Source organism: Typopeltis vanoorti, chromosome 6 (assembly GCF_054136105.1).
Source record: "Typopeltis vanoorti isolate ZY-2024b chromosome 6, IOZ_Tvanoo_1.0, whole genome shotgun sequence".
Lineage (NCBI taxonomy): Eukaryota > Metazoa > Arthropoda > Arachnida > Uropygi > Thelyphonidae > Typopeltis > Typopeltis vanoorti.
In genome coordinates, this window is record NC_143554.1 from 56345260 (window position 1) to 56361669 (window position 16410).

Here is a 16410-nt window from a genome sequence, read left to right on the forward strand (position 1 = left end):
CAACCACAACCAGCCCTTTTTCTGTTCACCGTGCCTCCCTTCTGTAAAACAACTCCTGAACATAAATAAATGAGTCAAAAAACCTTGAACAGCACATCAATGCTATAAACGCAACTTTTCCTCCAAAATACGAGCGGTGGAAGCTAAGCTCGAACAAACTGACAAGCAGCAGAACAACGCAAGTTCACCCTTGCCCGCGAATGAATTCTGCGATCTAATCACATCAATAGTATATGACTCGATGGATGTCAAAAACAAAAAATTCAACGCCGTTATTTTGAACTTTCTGATGGGAAACAGAAAATCATTAAAAGAAGACACTAACAAATTAGCAGAAGAATGTAACATCAATTCTAAAAATATCGTCAGGCACCATCATTTCAGGCCCATAAATAAAAGAAAGGATGGAATAAACTTTCCATGCCTCGTTAAAGTGACTTGTAACACTCCGACAAGCACATCTAAATTAATAACAGTGATCAATAACAAGTTCAAAGATATCTGCCCTCAATTGCGCATACATGCTCAACCAGACCTAATTTGTATAGACGCCATCTTCGAAGAGAACTTGAAGAAAAACATCAAATTGGAGACGTCAGTTGGATCACTGACTAAGAGCAAGTTAAACTGGTGCAAAAATCAAGTAACACCACTAGTAGCCACCATGGAAACCAGTATGTAGGGACTAGATAAGATATGTGCAAGACCCATGTGGTCAAATATATGCCTCACAGAACCTTTCATATCCACTACACCAACGTTCGTGGCCTAAATTCCAACCTTAATAGTATCCACTACCACCTACATTCTACCAAATCCCACCTACTCATTCTGGCAGAAACTTAAATCTCACCTCACCCCATCACTATTAATCTCAAACTTCACACTCTTTAATTCCTTTCGACCCAAGGGTGGCATCTGTGCATACATCCACTGACATACCTTGCCAGAGAGCACCCAACCTAAAATTGCCAAACTTTGACCTTCTTTGGTTGAAAATATCCCTTCCCACTCAGTCAAATTTATTTGCTGTCTTTATCACTCCCCCAATGCAACTAACCACTCTGAGCTCTTTAATTTTCTCTCCTTAAAAATTGATTTTCTCCAGTCCCACTTTCCTAACAGTGAAATTATCCTCTTAGGAGATTTTAATGTTCACAACAACAGCTTGCTTTCCTCCTCCAGTTGTACAGATCTTGCAGAGTTCTGGTATTCTGGTTGTTCAGATACCAACCAGAATACCAGAACCAAATACCCTAGACCTCTTCCTCACCAATGACCCTTCCAAATACACAGTGAACATAGTGCCCCACCCCCAGGTAATTCTGACTACAATCTAGTGCTCATCCTCCTTCCCCATGCAACAACACTCACACAGACACTCCCATACAAGAGTAGTTTGGCATTATAAAAGCGCCAAGTGAGACACCCTCTGCAACTTCTATGTCACATTCCCATGGTTAGACTATTGCTTCGACCGTCCAACTGAAACATATGCACTGAACTTATCACCAAAGTAATCCTCACCAGTATGGAAACATACATTCCCCACACTACTCTGAAATGCCATGCCCTAACCAAACCCTGATTTTCCAAAAGATGTGCCAAGGCTGTACAAATGAAAAACCAAACATACCACAACTGGCTAAAATCAAGAACCTCATCCTCCTTTAGAGCTTATACCGAAGTCCAAAATAGATGCAAAAAAAAAAAAAAAACAGTCAATGCTTCCAAAACAGAGTTTGAAAGAGCAATAAGCAGGAAACAAGCAGCCTGTCCAAACAGCAGCAGAGACTTTTGGTCTCTCACCAAAGCAATTGGCCGTGACTTCTGCTGAACACTATTCCCACCCCTATCATTCCTGGAAGGCTCTAACATCATCTCCTACAGAAAAAGCAAATCTTCTGGCTTCACACTTCCAGTGCATGCATAACTAACAATGGCAAATGTCCTCCAACCATTCCAGACACCCAACATACAATGCCCCCCCCCCATAACCTTCTGCCAGCAAGAGATCAGAAAATACTGTACAAACTAGACACAAAAAAGTCATCTGACCCTGATGGTATTCCTCCAATTGTCCTGAAAGTTTGTGTACTAGAACTGACTCATATTATTGTATATTGTGGTATTGTGTATATTAGTCAAAACACTAAATTAGCTGTATACAAGACAGTGTTCAAACTAATTTTAACTTATGGATCTGAGAGCTAGGATAGAAGTAAAACAGTTGACCAAAGACTAGAGACCACAGATATGAAAATCTTGAGAGAGATTAAGGGTGTGAACAGATGTTATCAATGACAATATCATATAATTAACGAGGCTATCAGGAAAGAACTTGACGTTGTTAGCATCCAGGAACGTGTTAGCAGGGCTAATCTCAGGTGGTATGGTCACTTAAACAAAAGGGGAGTGGAAAGATTAGCAAAACAAGTGTTCTCTGTCAGGTTGGCAGGAAAAAGACCCAGAGGTAGACCAAGATATAGATGGATTGATACAGTAAAAAAGTGCCTTAGAAGACAGAAATATAAGATCTGATAGTCTTGACAGGTAACAGGTCACCTCACCTTTGATTTGGAGGACTATCATATCCTGTGCACTCCTTGAGGGTACATGTCAGGAATTTGATAATGATGATGATGAACTGACTCCTATCCTATGTCGCCTGTATATACTCTCTTACCCCACTGGTATCTGTCCTGCAACCTAGCCTATATTCAACCCATTCCCAAGAAGGGTGACAAGTCACTGTTGTCCAACTACTGTCTTATCTCGCTTACCTCAATCCTGTCTAAAATGATGAAAAAATCATCAATTCCCAACTCCTACACTGTATTGTGGAACAGGCTGCCCCTTGTTGTTTCTCCCAAGGAATACAATATACAGTCTTTCAAATCAAATATACACTAGTTCCTCCCTTTCCTAACGCACTACCCATATATAGTTATGTACTATAGGTTGATCAACCAACCCCTCATGTATGGGCTCAACAAAAAAAAAAAAAAAAAAAAAACTTCTATTACAGTTAGGAGTGAGATATTTTGATGTCCCTTTGTCCATCCACTAAGGATCTTATTTCTTCTCTTCAAAGGGTATTGTGTTGCCTCACTTAAGCCTTAACAGTGGCTGTTGATTATTAATTACTTTTTCTTCCTAGACTTTACCATATTAATCCTAGGCAAAATCTCTCACACTCAGTACTGTCCTGGATGGATGCAGCTGTTTTCTTAGCAGTTCACAATATCACATTAACGTTTTTTCATGCCAGTAAAGTATAGAGGTCTTGGGATTCCTTTTGTGTGGTTAGTAACTAAATTCTCTCTTACCAGATTATAGAAACTTTTCCTTTCAGAAGTATGTGTTGTTATTTACAACTTCAGGTAAGCAACAGGTCACATCAGGTAAAGATGGTTACTGACATACCTCTGCATGGGTATGTGATGGAAAGAAAATGATTATGACTGCTGAAAGTCACAAAGGAGATGGACTTTAATGCTGCACCTTCAAACAGCATTACAAGAATTAAAACATGTTTCTTTCCATCATTAGGGAATAAGGGATAGAGAATATATAGATTTAACCAAGATGAGAATCAATGCTCTGCAGACTCAAGCTTGTATAACTCAGATGTGAAGATGATAAATGTAGTGTAGGATGCAGAGTATCAAAACTTTGGTTCATGATGCACAATATTACTATCACACACACAGTGAGTACATGTCACAAATGCAGTGGGCATGGGTTATAAATAACAGATTAAAGAACAAATGTTGAATAACAGCAGAACCTCACTGTTGAATTACATTGTAATTCAACTTTTTTTATTTTTTTCCTTTCATTATTCAAATAGTTGGGTGAGAAAGTTGATCACTATGTTCAATACAAGACCGGGTACATCTTCTTTAAGAACACCAGCACATCATCATCATCAAATTCCTGACATGTACCCTCAAGGGGTTTACAGGATATGATAGTACTACATGAAAAAAAATTACATCATTATTAATTTCCTATCTACAATTTTCCTCCAAATCAGTCTATTACTTGTCAAGACTACAATATTATCATTATCAGATCTTATATTTCTATCGTCTAAGGCACATTGTACCGTATCAATCCATCTATATCTTGGTCTTCCTCTGTGTCGTTTTCCTGCCAACCTGGCAGAGAACACTTGTTTTACTAATCCTCCCTCGTCCATTCTGTTTAAGTGACCATACCACCTGAGATTAGCTCTGCTAATGCATTTGTGGATGCAGACAATGTCAAGTTCTTTCCTAATATCCTCATTTTTAATATGATATTGCCATTGATGCCATCTGTTCACACCTCAAATCTTTCTCAGGACTCTCATATCTGCAGTCTCTAGTCTTTGGTCAAGTGTTTTACTTCTGACCCAGCTCTCAGATCTATAAGTTAAAACTGGTTTGAACACTGTCTTGTATAAGGTAATTTAGTGTTCTGACTAATTTCTCTCTTATTCCATATGAATTTATTCAATTGACTTCCTACCATACCAGCTTTGTTGATTCTGTTGTCTATTTCCATATTTAATTTACCATCTTCACTAAAAATCGTGCCTAAGTAGCTGAAATGTTTTACTTATTCCACAGGTTCCCCGTTCACAACACAGTTGATATTTTCAACAATTCTACCTATTTTCATTGTCTTTAGTCTTTTTAATGCTGACCTTCATACCATATCTATTACAACAGTTATTCAATTTAGTCAGGGAATTCTTCAAACTTGTAGCGGATTTATTCAGAAGTATAACATCATCCGCATAAAGCAAAGAGCTGAAATTAACATCTCCAATTCTGATATCATATTTAATACCACTTTCCTTCATAATGTGATCCATATAGATAATGAATAACAGAGGGGATAATGTACAGCCTTGTCTCACACCAGATTTAAAATTAAACCATCTTCCTGTACATCCTTCAATTCTAACTGCCGACTTACAATTCAAATACAGACTAAGTATTGCTTGATATAATGCCCCATTGAAACCATATAACTGTAGCGCATTGAATAGCTTCTCTCTTGGCACCTTGTCATATGCCTTTTCCAGATAGACAAAACTTAAATACAGATCTCTGTTATATTCCCATGCTTTCTCGCCTATTTGTCGTAAAGTGAAGATTTGATCCTGACAGCCTCTATTTGGCCTGAATCCAGCTTGTTCTTCACCAAGCCTTTCTTCCACAATTCTTCTCAACTGTTTCTCAAGTATACTTGCATAGATCTTGCCAGGAACACTCAGTAGGGAAATACCTCTGTAATTCTCACATTCAGTTTTATTTCCCTTTTTTATATATGGGCACTATTAGAGCTCTACTCTAATCATCGGGAATTCGTCCCTCTGTCCAGGCTTTCTGAACTATGCAGTGCAGCCACTTTAAGACTTTTATACCACCATACTTCAGCATTTCTGGTCGAATATCATCTACTCCTGCAGCCTTTCCACATTTCAAGCCTTTGATGGCTTTTTCTACTTCAAGTATGGATATGTATTCCTGACTGTATGCCTGTTGAGTGTTTTTTACCACTCTGCTACCACTGTTTGTTTCATTTAGCAATTTTTCGAAGTAATTACTCCATACTTCAAGGATATCTTTTTCTCCCGTTTTCATGTCACCTTTATCATCTCTAACTCCTTTTACAGCACTCTTTCCTCCATTTCTAAGCTTCTTCAACAACCTCCAGAATATCTTACCACATTCTTGATATTTATTTTCTATGTTCTTGCCAAAGTCCTCCCATGACTTTTGTTTAGCTAGGTTTACACAGTGTTTAGCTTTCTTACATTTGTCTCTGTATTCTCTAAGAGCAAAAGCTGACTTATTTGACAGGAACTTTTGATATGATTTCTTCTTTTCCTTCACTGCCTCTTTAACTTCCTGGGTCCACCATGGAGTCCTGATTTTTCTATCCTTGCAGACAACTTCACCACATTCCTCTCTGGCTGAATAAATGAGGGTTTTCTTCAAGGCTTGCCACTGAATCTTTAAGGATTCGTTCCTGTTTTCAAACTCTTTCATTTTTTCTTCAATAATCTTTGTGTATTTTAGTCTACAGCTCACATCTGAGAGCTGCTCAACTTTTATTCGCTTTAAAACTTTCTTACACGCTATTCTTTTCAATATGAAATTCAATTTTATCCTGCTCAAGACTAAATAGTGATCACTTCCAATTTCAAATCCTCTATACACTCTGGTGTCCTGCACCAGGGAGAAAACAGCACTATCAACAATAACATAGTCAATGAGACTTTTCTTATTCTTTGCCTCTTCTCTCCATGTGAATTTGTGCACATTTTTATGTTGGAACATGGTGTTAGTAATAACCAGTCTATGTCCTGAGCAGAAATCAAACAGGTATTTGCCATTATTATTAGCTTTGCTATTTTCTAGAAATTTTCCCAAATTATTTTTGTATGTCTGACAATCATTTCCTACTCTGCTATTCAGATCCCCAACAAGGACCAACTTTTCCTTTTTCATTGTGTCAGTTGCTTTTTCTAAAGCATCAAAAAATTCCTCCACTTCTACCATAGCAAAACCTTCTGTGGGAGCATAGGCACAAATAAGTCTCATTGTCCAGTTCCCCATTCTCATATTTGTCCACATCACTCTACTTGAGACTTCCTGCCATTCAAGAAGATTAGCCTCGTATTTTGTGTTGAATACTATAGCTACTCCTTCTTTTCCTTGATTGTCATTGCCTGAATATAACATTTTGTATTTATTGCTCAGAAAGATCTCACCAGTTTTTGTCTTTTTTGTTTCAGTCATCCCTATTATGTCGATCTGGTACTTATCTAATTCCTCAGCTAGCTCCATTTTTTTGCCATCAGGCTTCTTATGTTGATAGTGCCGATCTTTACCTCTGGTGATGTTGAGTTGGGGTTTGTTTTCAGATTTGTTCCAGTAGCTGACTTTTTGCAGTTCGCCCTGGTTACCTGGCGAAAACAACGGGGGCCTTGTTTAACCGGGCGACGCCCCAGCCAGCATGAAATTTTGTCATGTTGTACCATCATTTTTTATTTTGGTTTAACCAATAGGAATACAATTTGGTCGGCTAAATCCCAAATTGCCAGCCTATCCTCATTCATTCAGTATCCAGGTATACACCCAACAGGGTGCACCACGAGAAGGTGAGGATTGGACATTAGGTCAGAAGCCCTGGTCGGTTCTCCGCATTCCTTCAAAGACTATGTGGAGGTCTCCTCTCAGTTATACAGCTTTGACCCTTAAGCACCCCGAACACTAGCACATTATACCCATATTTTTGTCTAAAACTATATGCTTTAGAGGTTTACGGTGTTAGCAAAAAAAATATAAAGACTTACTAAGCTCTGGACTCTATTGAGCTGATTTCAACATACTTTTGGGCATGATTTGTTAGGCACAGTGCAAATGACTTCTCAAAATGACTTCTCAATTTCTCAGGTCTGCAGTTGGATAGAACAGGATATTTTTGGATTTTAGATCTGCTCTGGCAGAGAAATGGAGCTGTTTCTGTGTTTATGGCAATAAATTTCTATATAAATCTCTTACTGACAGCAGATGCTTCTGAGCTACAGTGCTGCAAAAATAGCTTCTTTATGCATAAACCACAGTGCAAAAACTCTGACCACATTCCTTGTGGCATGAGGAATAATGTATGTGTGTGTAAATGAGATATTTACTTTTACTGAATAGAAGAATATTTTCTAATCATGGATAATAAATTATAAATAATAATCAACAGTACTAATGCTTTAACTTATAAACTGATTACTACAAAAAAGTTTGTTTATTACCTGTCCACTCACAGCTGCATTTATATTTCCTGCATTAGTGTTTGTTAACACAGTATTAGTATTATTAGTTCTACAAACTGTTGCTGATGGATGTAATAACTGTGTTGGAATTTGTCTGGCTACATTGAGACCTGTAATTCCTGGTATAGTTGCCATCTGTGGCATATTTGTAAAACATGCCAGTGAAGGGGCTGTAAGCACATGTCCTGTAGAGGCATTTGGTGATTCTAATGACATTATTTGATCCAACTGAACAGCACCGGTAACTGAAGGTGTACCTTAAAAAAAAAAATAATAAAATAAAATAAATACACACATGCGCACACAAAATGAAATCAATGAATGCCCTTTTTTATAAAGTAAATCCCATACACTAAAACTAATGAATTATTATTAATAAAGGTGCTTAAGGGTCAAAGCTGTATAGCTGAGAGGAAACCTCCACACAGCCTTTAGCCTTCAAAGGAATGCGAAGAACTGACTAGGGCTTCTGATCTAATGTCCAATCCTAACCTTCTCGTGGTACACCCTGTTAGGAATCTATTTGAATACTGAACAAAAGAGGATGGGCAGGCAATTTGGAATTTAGGCTGACCAAATTGTATTCTTATTGGCTTAAAACACAATATAAAATAATCGTACAACATGAGAGAATTTCATGCTAGCTGGGGCATTGCCGAATTATACAAGGCTCCCATTGTTTCTACCAGGGAACCAGAACAAAAAGTGAAAAAGTTAAACTCAGGAACAAATCATGAAACACATTGCAACTCAATATCACAGTTTAAGATCAGTACTATCAATATAAGAAGCCTGAATGGCAAAGAAATGGAGATAGCTGAGGAATTGGATAAGTACCAGATCGAAATAATAGGAATGACCGAAACAACAACAAAAAAAAAAAAAAACTGGTGAGATCTTTCTGAGCAATAAATACAAAATGTTATAATCAGGCAATAACAATCAAGGAAAAGAAGGAGTAGCTATAGTTTTCAAAATTAAATACGAGGCTAATCTTGAATAGCAAGGAAATATCAAGTAGAGTGATGTGGGCAAATATCAGAATGGGGAACTGGACAATGAAACTTATTTATGCCAATGGCCCACAGAAGATTCCACTAAGATAGAAGTGGAGGCATTTTTTGAGACTTTAGAGAAAGCAACTGACACAATGAAAAAGAAAAAGTTGGTCCATGTTGGGGATCTAAATAGCAGAGGAGGAAAATGATTGTCAGATAAAAAAATATTTTGCAATTTTTGAGAAAAGTGCAAAGCTAATAATAATGGCAAACACCTGTTGCTCAGGACATGGACTGGTTATTATTAACAGCATGTTCCAACATAAAAATGTACACAAATTCACATGGAGAGAACAGGCAAGAAATAAGAACAGTCTCAATGACTATGTTATGACTATGTTATTGTTGATAGTGATGTTTTCTCCCTGGTGCAGGACATCAGAGTGTACAGAGGATTTCAAATTGGAAGTGATCACTATTTAGTCTTGAGCAAGAGAAAATTGAATCTTATATTGAAAAGAATAACATGTAATAAAGTTTTAAAGCGAATAAAAGTTGTGCAGTTCTCAGATGTGAACTGTAGACTAAAATACACAAAGATTATTGAAGAAAAAATGAAAGAGTTTGAAAACAGGAACCAAACCCTGGAGATTCAGTGGTAAGTCTTGAAGAAAATCCTGATTGATTCATCCAGAGAGGGATGTGGTAAGGCTGTCTGCAAGAATAGAAAAATCAGAACTCCATGGTGGACACAGGAAGTTAAACAGGCAGTGAAGAAAAAGAAGAAAGCTTATCAAACATTCATGGCAAATAAGTCCTTGTGCTCTTAGAGAATAAAGAGACAAATGTAAGAAAGCTAAACACTGTAAAACTGGCTAAACAAAAGTCATGGGAGGACTTTGGTAAGAACATAGAAAATAAATATCAAAAAGGTGGCAAGATATTCTGGAGGTTGTTAAAGAAAGCTCAGAAATGATGGAAAGAGTGCTGTAAAAGGAATTAGAGATGATAAAGGTGACATGAAAACTGGAGAAAAACATATCCTTGATGTATGGAGTAATTACTTTAAAAATTGCTAAACGAAACAATAAGTGACAGCAGAGTGGTAAAAAATACTGACAAAGCATGCAATCTGGAATACATATCCATACTTGATGTAGAAAAAGCCATCAAAAGCCTGAAATTTGGAAAGGCAGCTGGAGTAGATGATATTCAACCAGAAATGCTCACATATGGAGCTATAAAAGTCTTACAGTGGCTGCACAGCATAGTTCAGAAGGCCTGGACAGAAATATGAATTCCAGATGATTGGAGTGCAGATCTCATATTACCCATATATAAAAAGGAAAATAAAATTGAATGCGAGAATTACAGAGGTATTTCTCAACTGAGTGTGCCTGGTAAGATTTACACAAGTATACTTGAGAAACAGTTGAGAAGGATTGTGGAAGAAAGAGCTTGATAAAGAACAAGCTGGATTCAGGCCAAATCGAGGCTATCAGGATCAGATCTTCACTTTATGGCAAATAGTTGGGAAATCATGGGAATATAACAAAGATCTGAATTTAAGTTTTGTAGATCTGGAAAAGCATACAACAAGGTGCCAAGAAAAAAGCTATTTAAAACGCTAGAGTTTGTATGGTGTCAATGGGACATTATAACAAGCAATACTTAGCCTTTATCTGAGTTGTAAGTTGAGTTGTTTTATTTCTAACTCAGCTGTCAGATCCATAAGTTAAAATTCGCTTGTACACTGTGTTGTATACAGCTAATTTAGTTTTGACTAATTTCTTCCTTATTCCATATAAATTTATTCAGTTGACTTCCTACCATATCAGCTTTGTTGATTTTGTGGTCTATTTCCCTATTTAATTTACCATCTTAACTAAAAATCATGCCTAAGTAGCTGAAATGTTTTACTTGTTCTGTAGATTCTCCATTCACATTATCAACAGTGAGAATTGAAGGAGGTACAGGAAGATGGTTTAATGTTAAATCTGGTGTCGGACAAGTGTGTACATTTTCCACTCTCTTATTCGTTATCTATATGGATCACATTATGAAGGAAAGTGGTATTAAACCTGATATCAAAATTGGAGATGTTAATCTCAGCTCTTTACTCTATGCAGATGATGTTATACTTCTAAATAAATCTGGTACAAGTCTGCAAGGTTCTCTAACTAAATTTAATAACTGTTATAATAGATATGGTATGAAGGTCAGCAATAACAAGACAAACACAATGAAAATAGGCACAAGCATTGAAAATATCAACTGCATTGTGAATGGAGAACCTACAGAACAAGTAAAACATTTGAGCTACTTAGGCACGATTTTTAGTGAAGATGGTAAATTAATTTGGAAATAGACAACAGAATCAACAAAACTGGTATGATAGGTAGTCAACTGAATAAATTTATATGGAATAAGAGAGAAATTAGTCAAAACACTAAATTAGCTGTATACAACACAGTGTACAAGCCAATTTTAACTTATGGATCTGACAGCTGGGTTAGAAATAAAACATTTGATCAAGGACTAGAGACTGCAGAATGAGAGTCCTGAGAAAGAGTTATCAGATGGCATTTATGGAAGATCATATTAAAAACGATGATATTAGAAAAGAACTTGACATTGTTAGCATCCTGGAATGTGTTAGGAGCTAATCTCAGGTGGTATGGTCATTTAAACAGAATGGGAGTGGAAAGATTAGTAAAACAAGTGTTCTCTGCCAGGTTGGCAGGAAAAAGATCCAGAGGAAGACCAAGATATAGCTGGAATGATACAGTAAAAACTACCTTAGAAGACAGAAATGTAAAATTTGTTAACATTGGAATTTTGACAGGTAACTGGATTTAGAGGAAAACTGGAAATAGGAAGTTAGTAATGATGTAAGTTTTTCATGTAGTATTATCATATCCTACCTCCTTGAGAGTGCATGTGAGGATATGATGCTGATGATGATGTTATTATATGGGTATCTCTCTCCATGGAGTCAAAAGCTTATTGCAGGAAACTCATACTAAACATTATTAACACAATACCTATCGTGCTTCTCCTTAAACTAATTCACCATTGGAAACACAGAACTGCAATCCATTCCACTCAATCATCACATTCCAAGCAAAGACCTTACTCTGCACACTCATACTAACCACACTTTTAAACAACTTCCAGGGGTGACCGCTTGTCGTCGATGTTATAGAATCCCTTTGCTCTGCAACCCGCACATATTCAGTTTATCATCATGTAGAGCATCCCACAGAACTGTCACCATCTTGATCACTCATCTCTGAATCCTCTCCACCACATCCTGATGTCCAAGAAACCCAGGTAACCAAATCTATGTACAGTAGTCAAGATGTGGCTGAATCATAGACATATAAAGAGATATAATAACTTCGCTATCTCTACTTGTCAATGTTTTCTTCAACAAACAAGTAATCCTTTGAGATATTCTGCCAACCCTTGCAGTATGTCCTCTCAAATGTAAATCTCTGGAATAACCATAGCGATGGTGAAGAAGTCATAGGGAAAATTGAAAGAATTTTTTCACTATGTCACAAGTAAAATCAAAAATGACTATTGAACCATAGTATATAGAAAAGTGTCAGGTGCTTTAGAAATGGTTAAGTTCTTAAGTGATTACTTCAGTAAGATATACATCCCAGGTAGAAATCGATTAACTATCAGTATGTGGAATGATGAAGGTATAGTAATGAAGGTATTGCACTGCAAGAGCTTGAATCAAACACAGAAATGGGAGGGGAGGATATATAAGATATAATAAATTTAGTTTAATCCTTTATCCAAGTGTAAGCAAACAAAGTTTGCACCTGAAGTATCTTCAGGACTGAGGCAACTTGCAGTAAAGGTGGACCAAGCTCTCATCACTCCTTGTCTTAGTATCTCCCATAATGCAAAGCATGTCTCCTTGTGGACATGTATAATGCTATGCATTAAGGGAAGGGCCACTACCCAGACTGGTTTCAACCTTTATTGAGGTCTCGTCAGTGGGAGGCAGACCCAGAGGTGGCGATACCACGGTGGAAGCAATGAAGAAGTCATATTTATCTATACAAGTTGCCACAAGGTGTCTCACATTATTATTAAATTACTCTGGATTTAGAGAAAGATGTTGGAAGTTTTTTCCCACTCAGTTAGACTTTAATAAATTTAGTTTAATCCTTTATCCAAGTGTAAGCAAACAAAGTTTGCACCTGAAGTATCTTCAGGACTGAGGCAACTCATGTAAAGGTGGACCAAGCTCTCGTGGTAAAGGTGGACTAAAGATCCATTTTGACCTTTATTGCGGTCTCTTTAGTCAACTAATGTAAAATCAACCATCTCTATATAAAAGTAGCCTAGTTGTGAAGATACTTCATGTACAAACCTTGTTTGCTTATATTTAGACATAAAATTAAAACAATAATATTATTTCTTATCTTATAATTTACCTGATAACCAAGTGAAAAAAACTTTTCTACAACTATCACTGATCCAGAGTATTTTAAACATATGTCAAGGCATTATTTAACTACTAAAAAAAAATTTTCACATTTGACGTCCGTAGACACCATATGGGTCACTGCCATACCTCACATGGTTTTTGCTATGATGTCTTCTGCTAGAATAAATAGGGTCGCAGATTTCCTTTCCACACAAAGTTTGTAGGGCAATCACAAACATCCATCGGGATTCGAACCCGCAGCCTCTTGGCTGGAGAGCGGACATGCTAACCACTCAGTCAACCAGGCCGACTTTAACTACTTGTACATGGAAAATACATGAATTTTGATTTAACCCTAGTATCTTACTAGATCTAGCTCATAATGAAGAGACCTTGATAAAGGTTGAAACTGATCTGATCTGGATAGCAACCCCCTTCCATAATGCATAGCAACATACGCATCAGAAAGGAAGTGTGCTTTGCATTATGGGATACTAAAGCAGCAGATGTAAAGTCAATAGCCTTTATATACAAGTAGCCTAATCATGAATTGCAAATTTTATTTGCTTATGTTTGGGTTTAAAGAGGATTAAAATAAGAATGTAATTTTTACCAATCATAATTGACTTCATGACCAAGTTAACATTTTTTTTGCAACTATCTCTGATTCAGAGTATTCTAAAAATATGGTAATACATCATTTTACTAGCTGCATATAGAAATTATAAGATTTCCAGAAGTAGAAAGATAATACAGATGGAAATTAAATGGATGACTAATAACATCATTAAGCAAGAGCTTCATAAAAAGAAAATGTTATGAAAGGAATATTTTTGGGATTAATGGACAGGTGATGTGCAATATACAGCCACTCCCAATAAAGTAAACTCAACCTTTACATGGTACCACCTTTTTTTTTTTTTTTTTTTTTTTTTTTTGCAAAACAAGGCTTTGGCAAGGTGGGTAGTACCAACTAATAAGCATTTATCTTTCCTAGTATTAGAATAAATGCCAACTAGACCTCTAGGTGGCTTTCATTATCTGGTAAAACACTAACTGCACTGCTTCTTGGAGACAAAGGGTTACTGCCAAGTTCCCAGAGCACAGTCCTGGTTTGTGTGCCCCCCCCCCATCTTTCTTCACACATGCAGTGCAGGTTATGGATTTGCTAGGCATGCTGAATATACTATTATTAGGAAGCCAGCACCACTTCCAGCTAAGGATAGAAAAGTAGAGTAGTTTTGGTGGGTCAGCCAATAGATGGTACATGGGAATGAACCTGATGGTAAGTGACACTTCATGATCTGCTGGCAAATAATTCTGCTGCTGCTGCTTGCAGATTCTCACAGATTATTATGCAAGGGAATGATTGTTAGGACTATGCTTGGACTGGAGTCTGGGTACTTCCCAGGTGGGATTTATGCACAAATCCATTGCTTCTGCTACAAGCCCTTGCTCATAAGTTTCTAGTACTACTTGAACATGAAAGGTAATGAAAAAAAAAAATACCAGTGTCACAAAAAATATCAAAAATGCAGCCAAAAATTGCAAAAATATACCTCTCTGCAAAAAAAAAAAAAAAAAAAAAAAAAAAAAAAAAAAAAAAATCAGAATTTCCTAGAATAAAATGTTTCACCAACATATGGAACAGCAATATAAATATTAATGATGTCTCACTAGTTACAGGTGAACTCAATTTGCTATTTCTTAATGAACTCAAAATATCATCTTCTACCACTGTTCTCCTTGGTGTTGTCATATCCTGAAAACATCAAGCATGATGCCTTCCTTAAGATGGACAGAATGTGTTTTCATGAAATAAGACACTTACTTGAACTACAAGTGAAATCCCTACTGTATGATAGCTCAGTTCAGAATTTTCTCGCCTCGCTTTATAGCCTTCGTTAGTTGTTGCCTTTACTGTTTTTGTAATTGAGATGGCTATGCTGATTTCTTTGATTATTTATCTCTGAAAGTTGATTTTATATGGTCTAAATATCCAAAGTGTGATTATCTTCATCGTAAAAATTTTTTTTTCTGCCTAGTTATTTCATCATCTTAATTATATCATTAAATTATAACATAAATTAAAAATACCAAGATTATATTCTAATTATAGGCTAATTGTATACAGAGATTAATAACTTCAAATCAGATGCAATAATATCCCATATACTGCCTTTTGGATGTGTAAATAAGGTGATGCAACTTTTCACTACTTGTATACAGTAAAAATATGACTTCTGCATTTATTCAACCATTGTATCTCTTCTGCGCTAGGTAGTGGCCCCTCCCATAAAAATGGCGTTATACATGTCTGAAAGGAAGTATGCTTTTCATGAAGAGATACTAAGGCAGCTGATTGCGAAGTCATTAGCCTCTATATACAAGTAGCCTAGTCATGATAATACTTCATGCACAAACTTTGTTTGACTACATGGATAAAAGATTAAACAAGAATATAATTTCTTCATCATCATCAAATTCCTGACATTTACCTTCAAGGGGATGTACAGGATATGATAGTACTACATGAAAAACCTACATCATTACTAACTTACTACCTACAATTTTCTGCCAAATCAATCTCTTACCTGTCAAAGTTACAACCTTGTCAGATCTTATATTTATATATCTATCTTCTAAGGCACTTTTTACCATATCAATCCACCTATATCTTGGTCTTCCTCTGGGTCATTTTCCTGCCAACCTGGCAGAGAAAACTTGTTTGCCTAATCTTTCCTTGCCCATTCTGTTTAAGTGACCATACCACCTGAGATTAGCTCCACTAATGCATTCCTGGATGCTGGCAATGTCAAGTTCTTTCCTAATATCCTCGTTTTTAATATGATATTGCCATTGATGCCATCTGTTCACACCCCTAATCTTTCTCAAGAATCTCATATCTGTGGTCTCTAGTCTTTGATCAAGTGTTTTACTTCTGACACAGCTCTCAGATCCATAAGTTAAAATTGGTTTGAACACTGCCTTCTATACAGCTAATTTAATGTTTTGACTAATTTCTCTCTTATTCCATATAAATTTATTCAGTTGACTTCCTACCATACCAGCTTTGTTGATTCTGTTGTCTATTTCCATATTTAATTTACCATCTTCACTAAAAATCATGC

General features: G+C 36.5%; 1 protein-coding gene across 4 annotated transcripts in view; it reads right to left on the minus strand.

Annotated features, from left to right (window-relative positions):
* Positions 1-16410, minus strand: part of pdm3 (POU-domain protein pdm3) — a 442629-nt gene that overhangs the window by 308778 nt on the left and 117441 nt on the right. For all 4 annotated transcript variants that reach the window (XR_016548447.1, XR_016548448.1, XM_090394167.1 and 1 more), the window contains one exon: positions 7811-8088. Coding sequence is in view for 2 of the 4 variants with exons in the window: in XM_090394167.1 (XP_090250293.1) it covers positions 7811-8088 (278 nt within the window). In the remaining 2 variants the exon portion in view is untranslated. The remainder of the gene's footprint in view (positions 1-7810; positions 8089-16410) is intronic.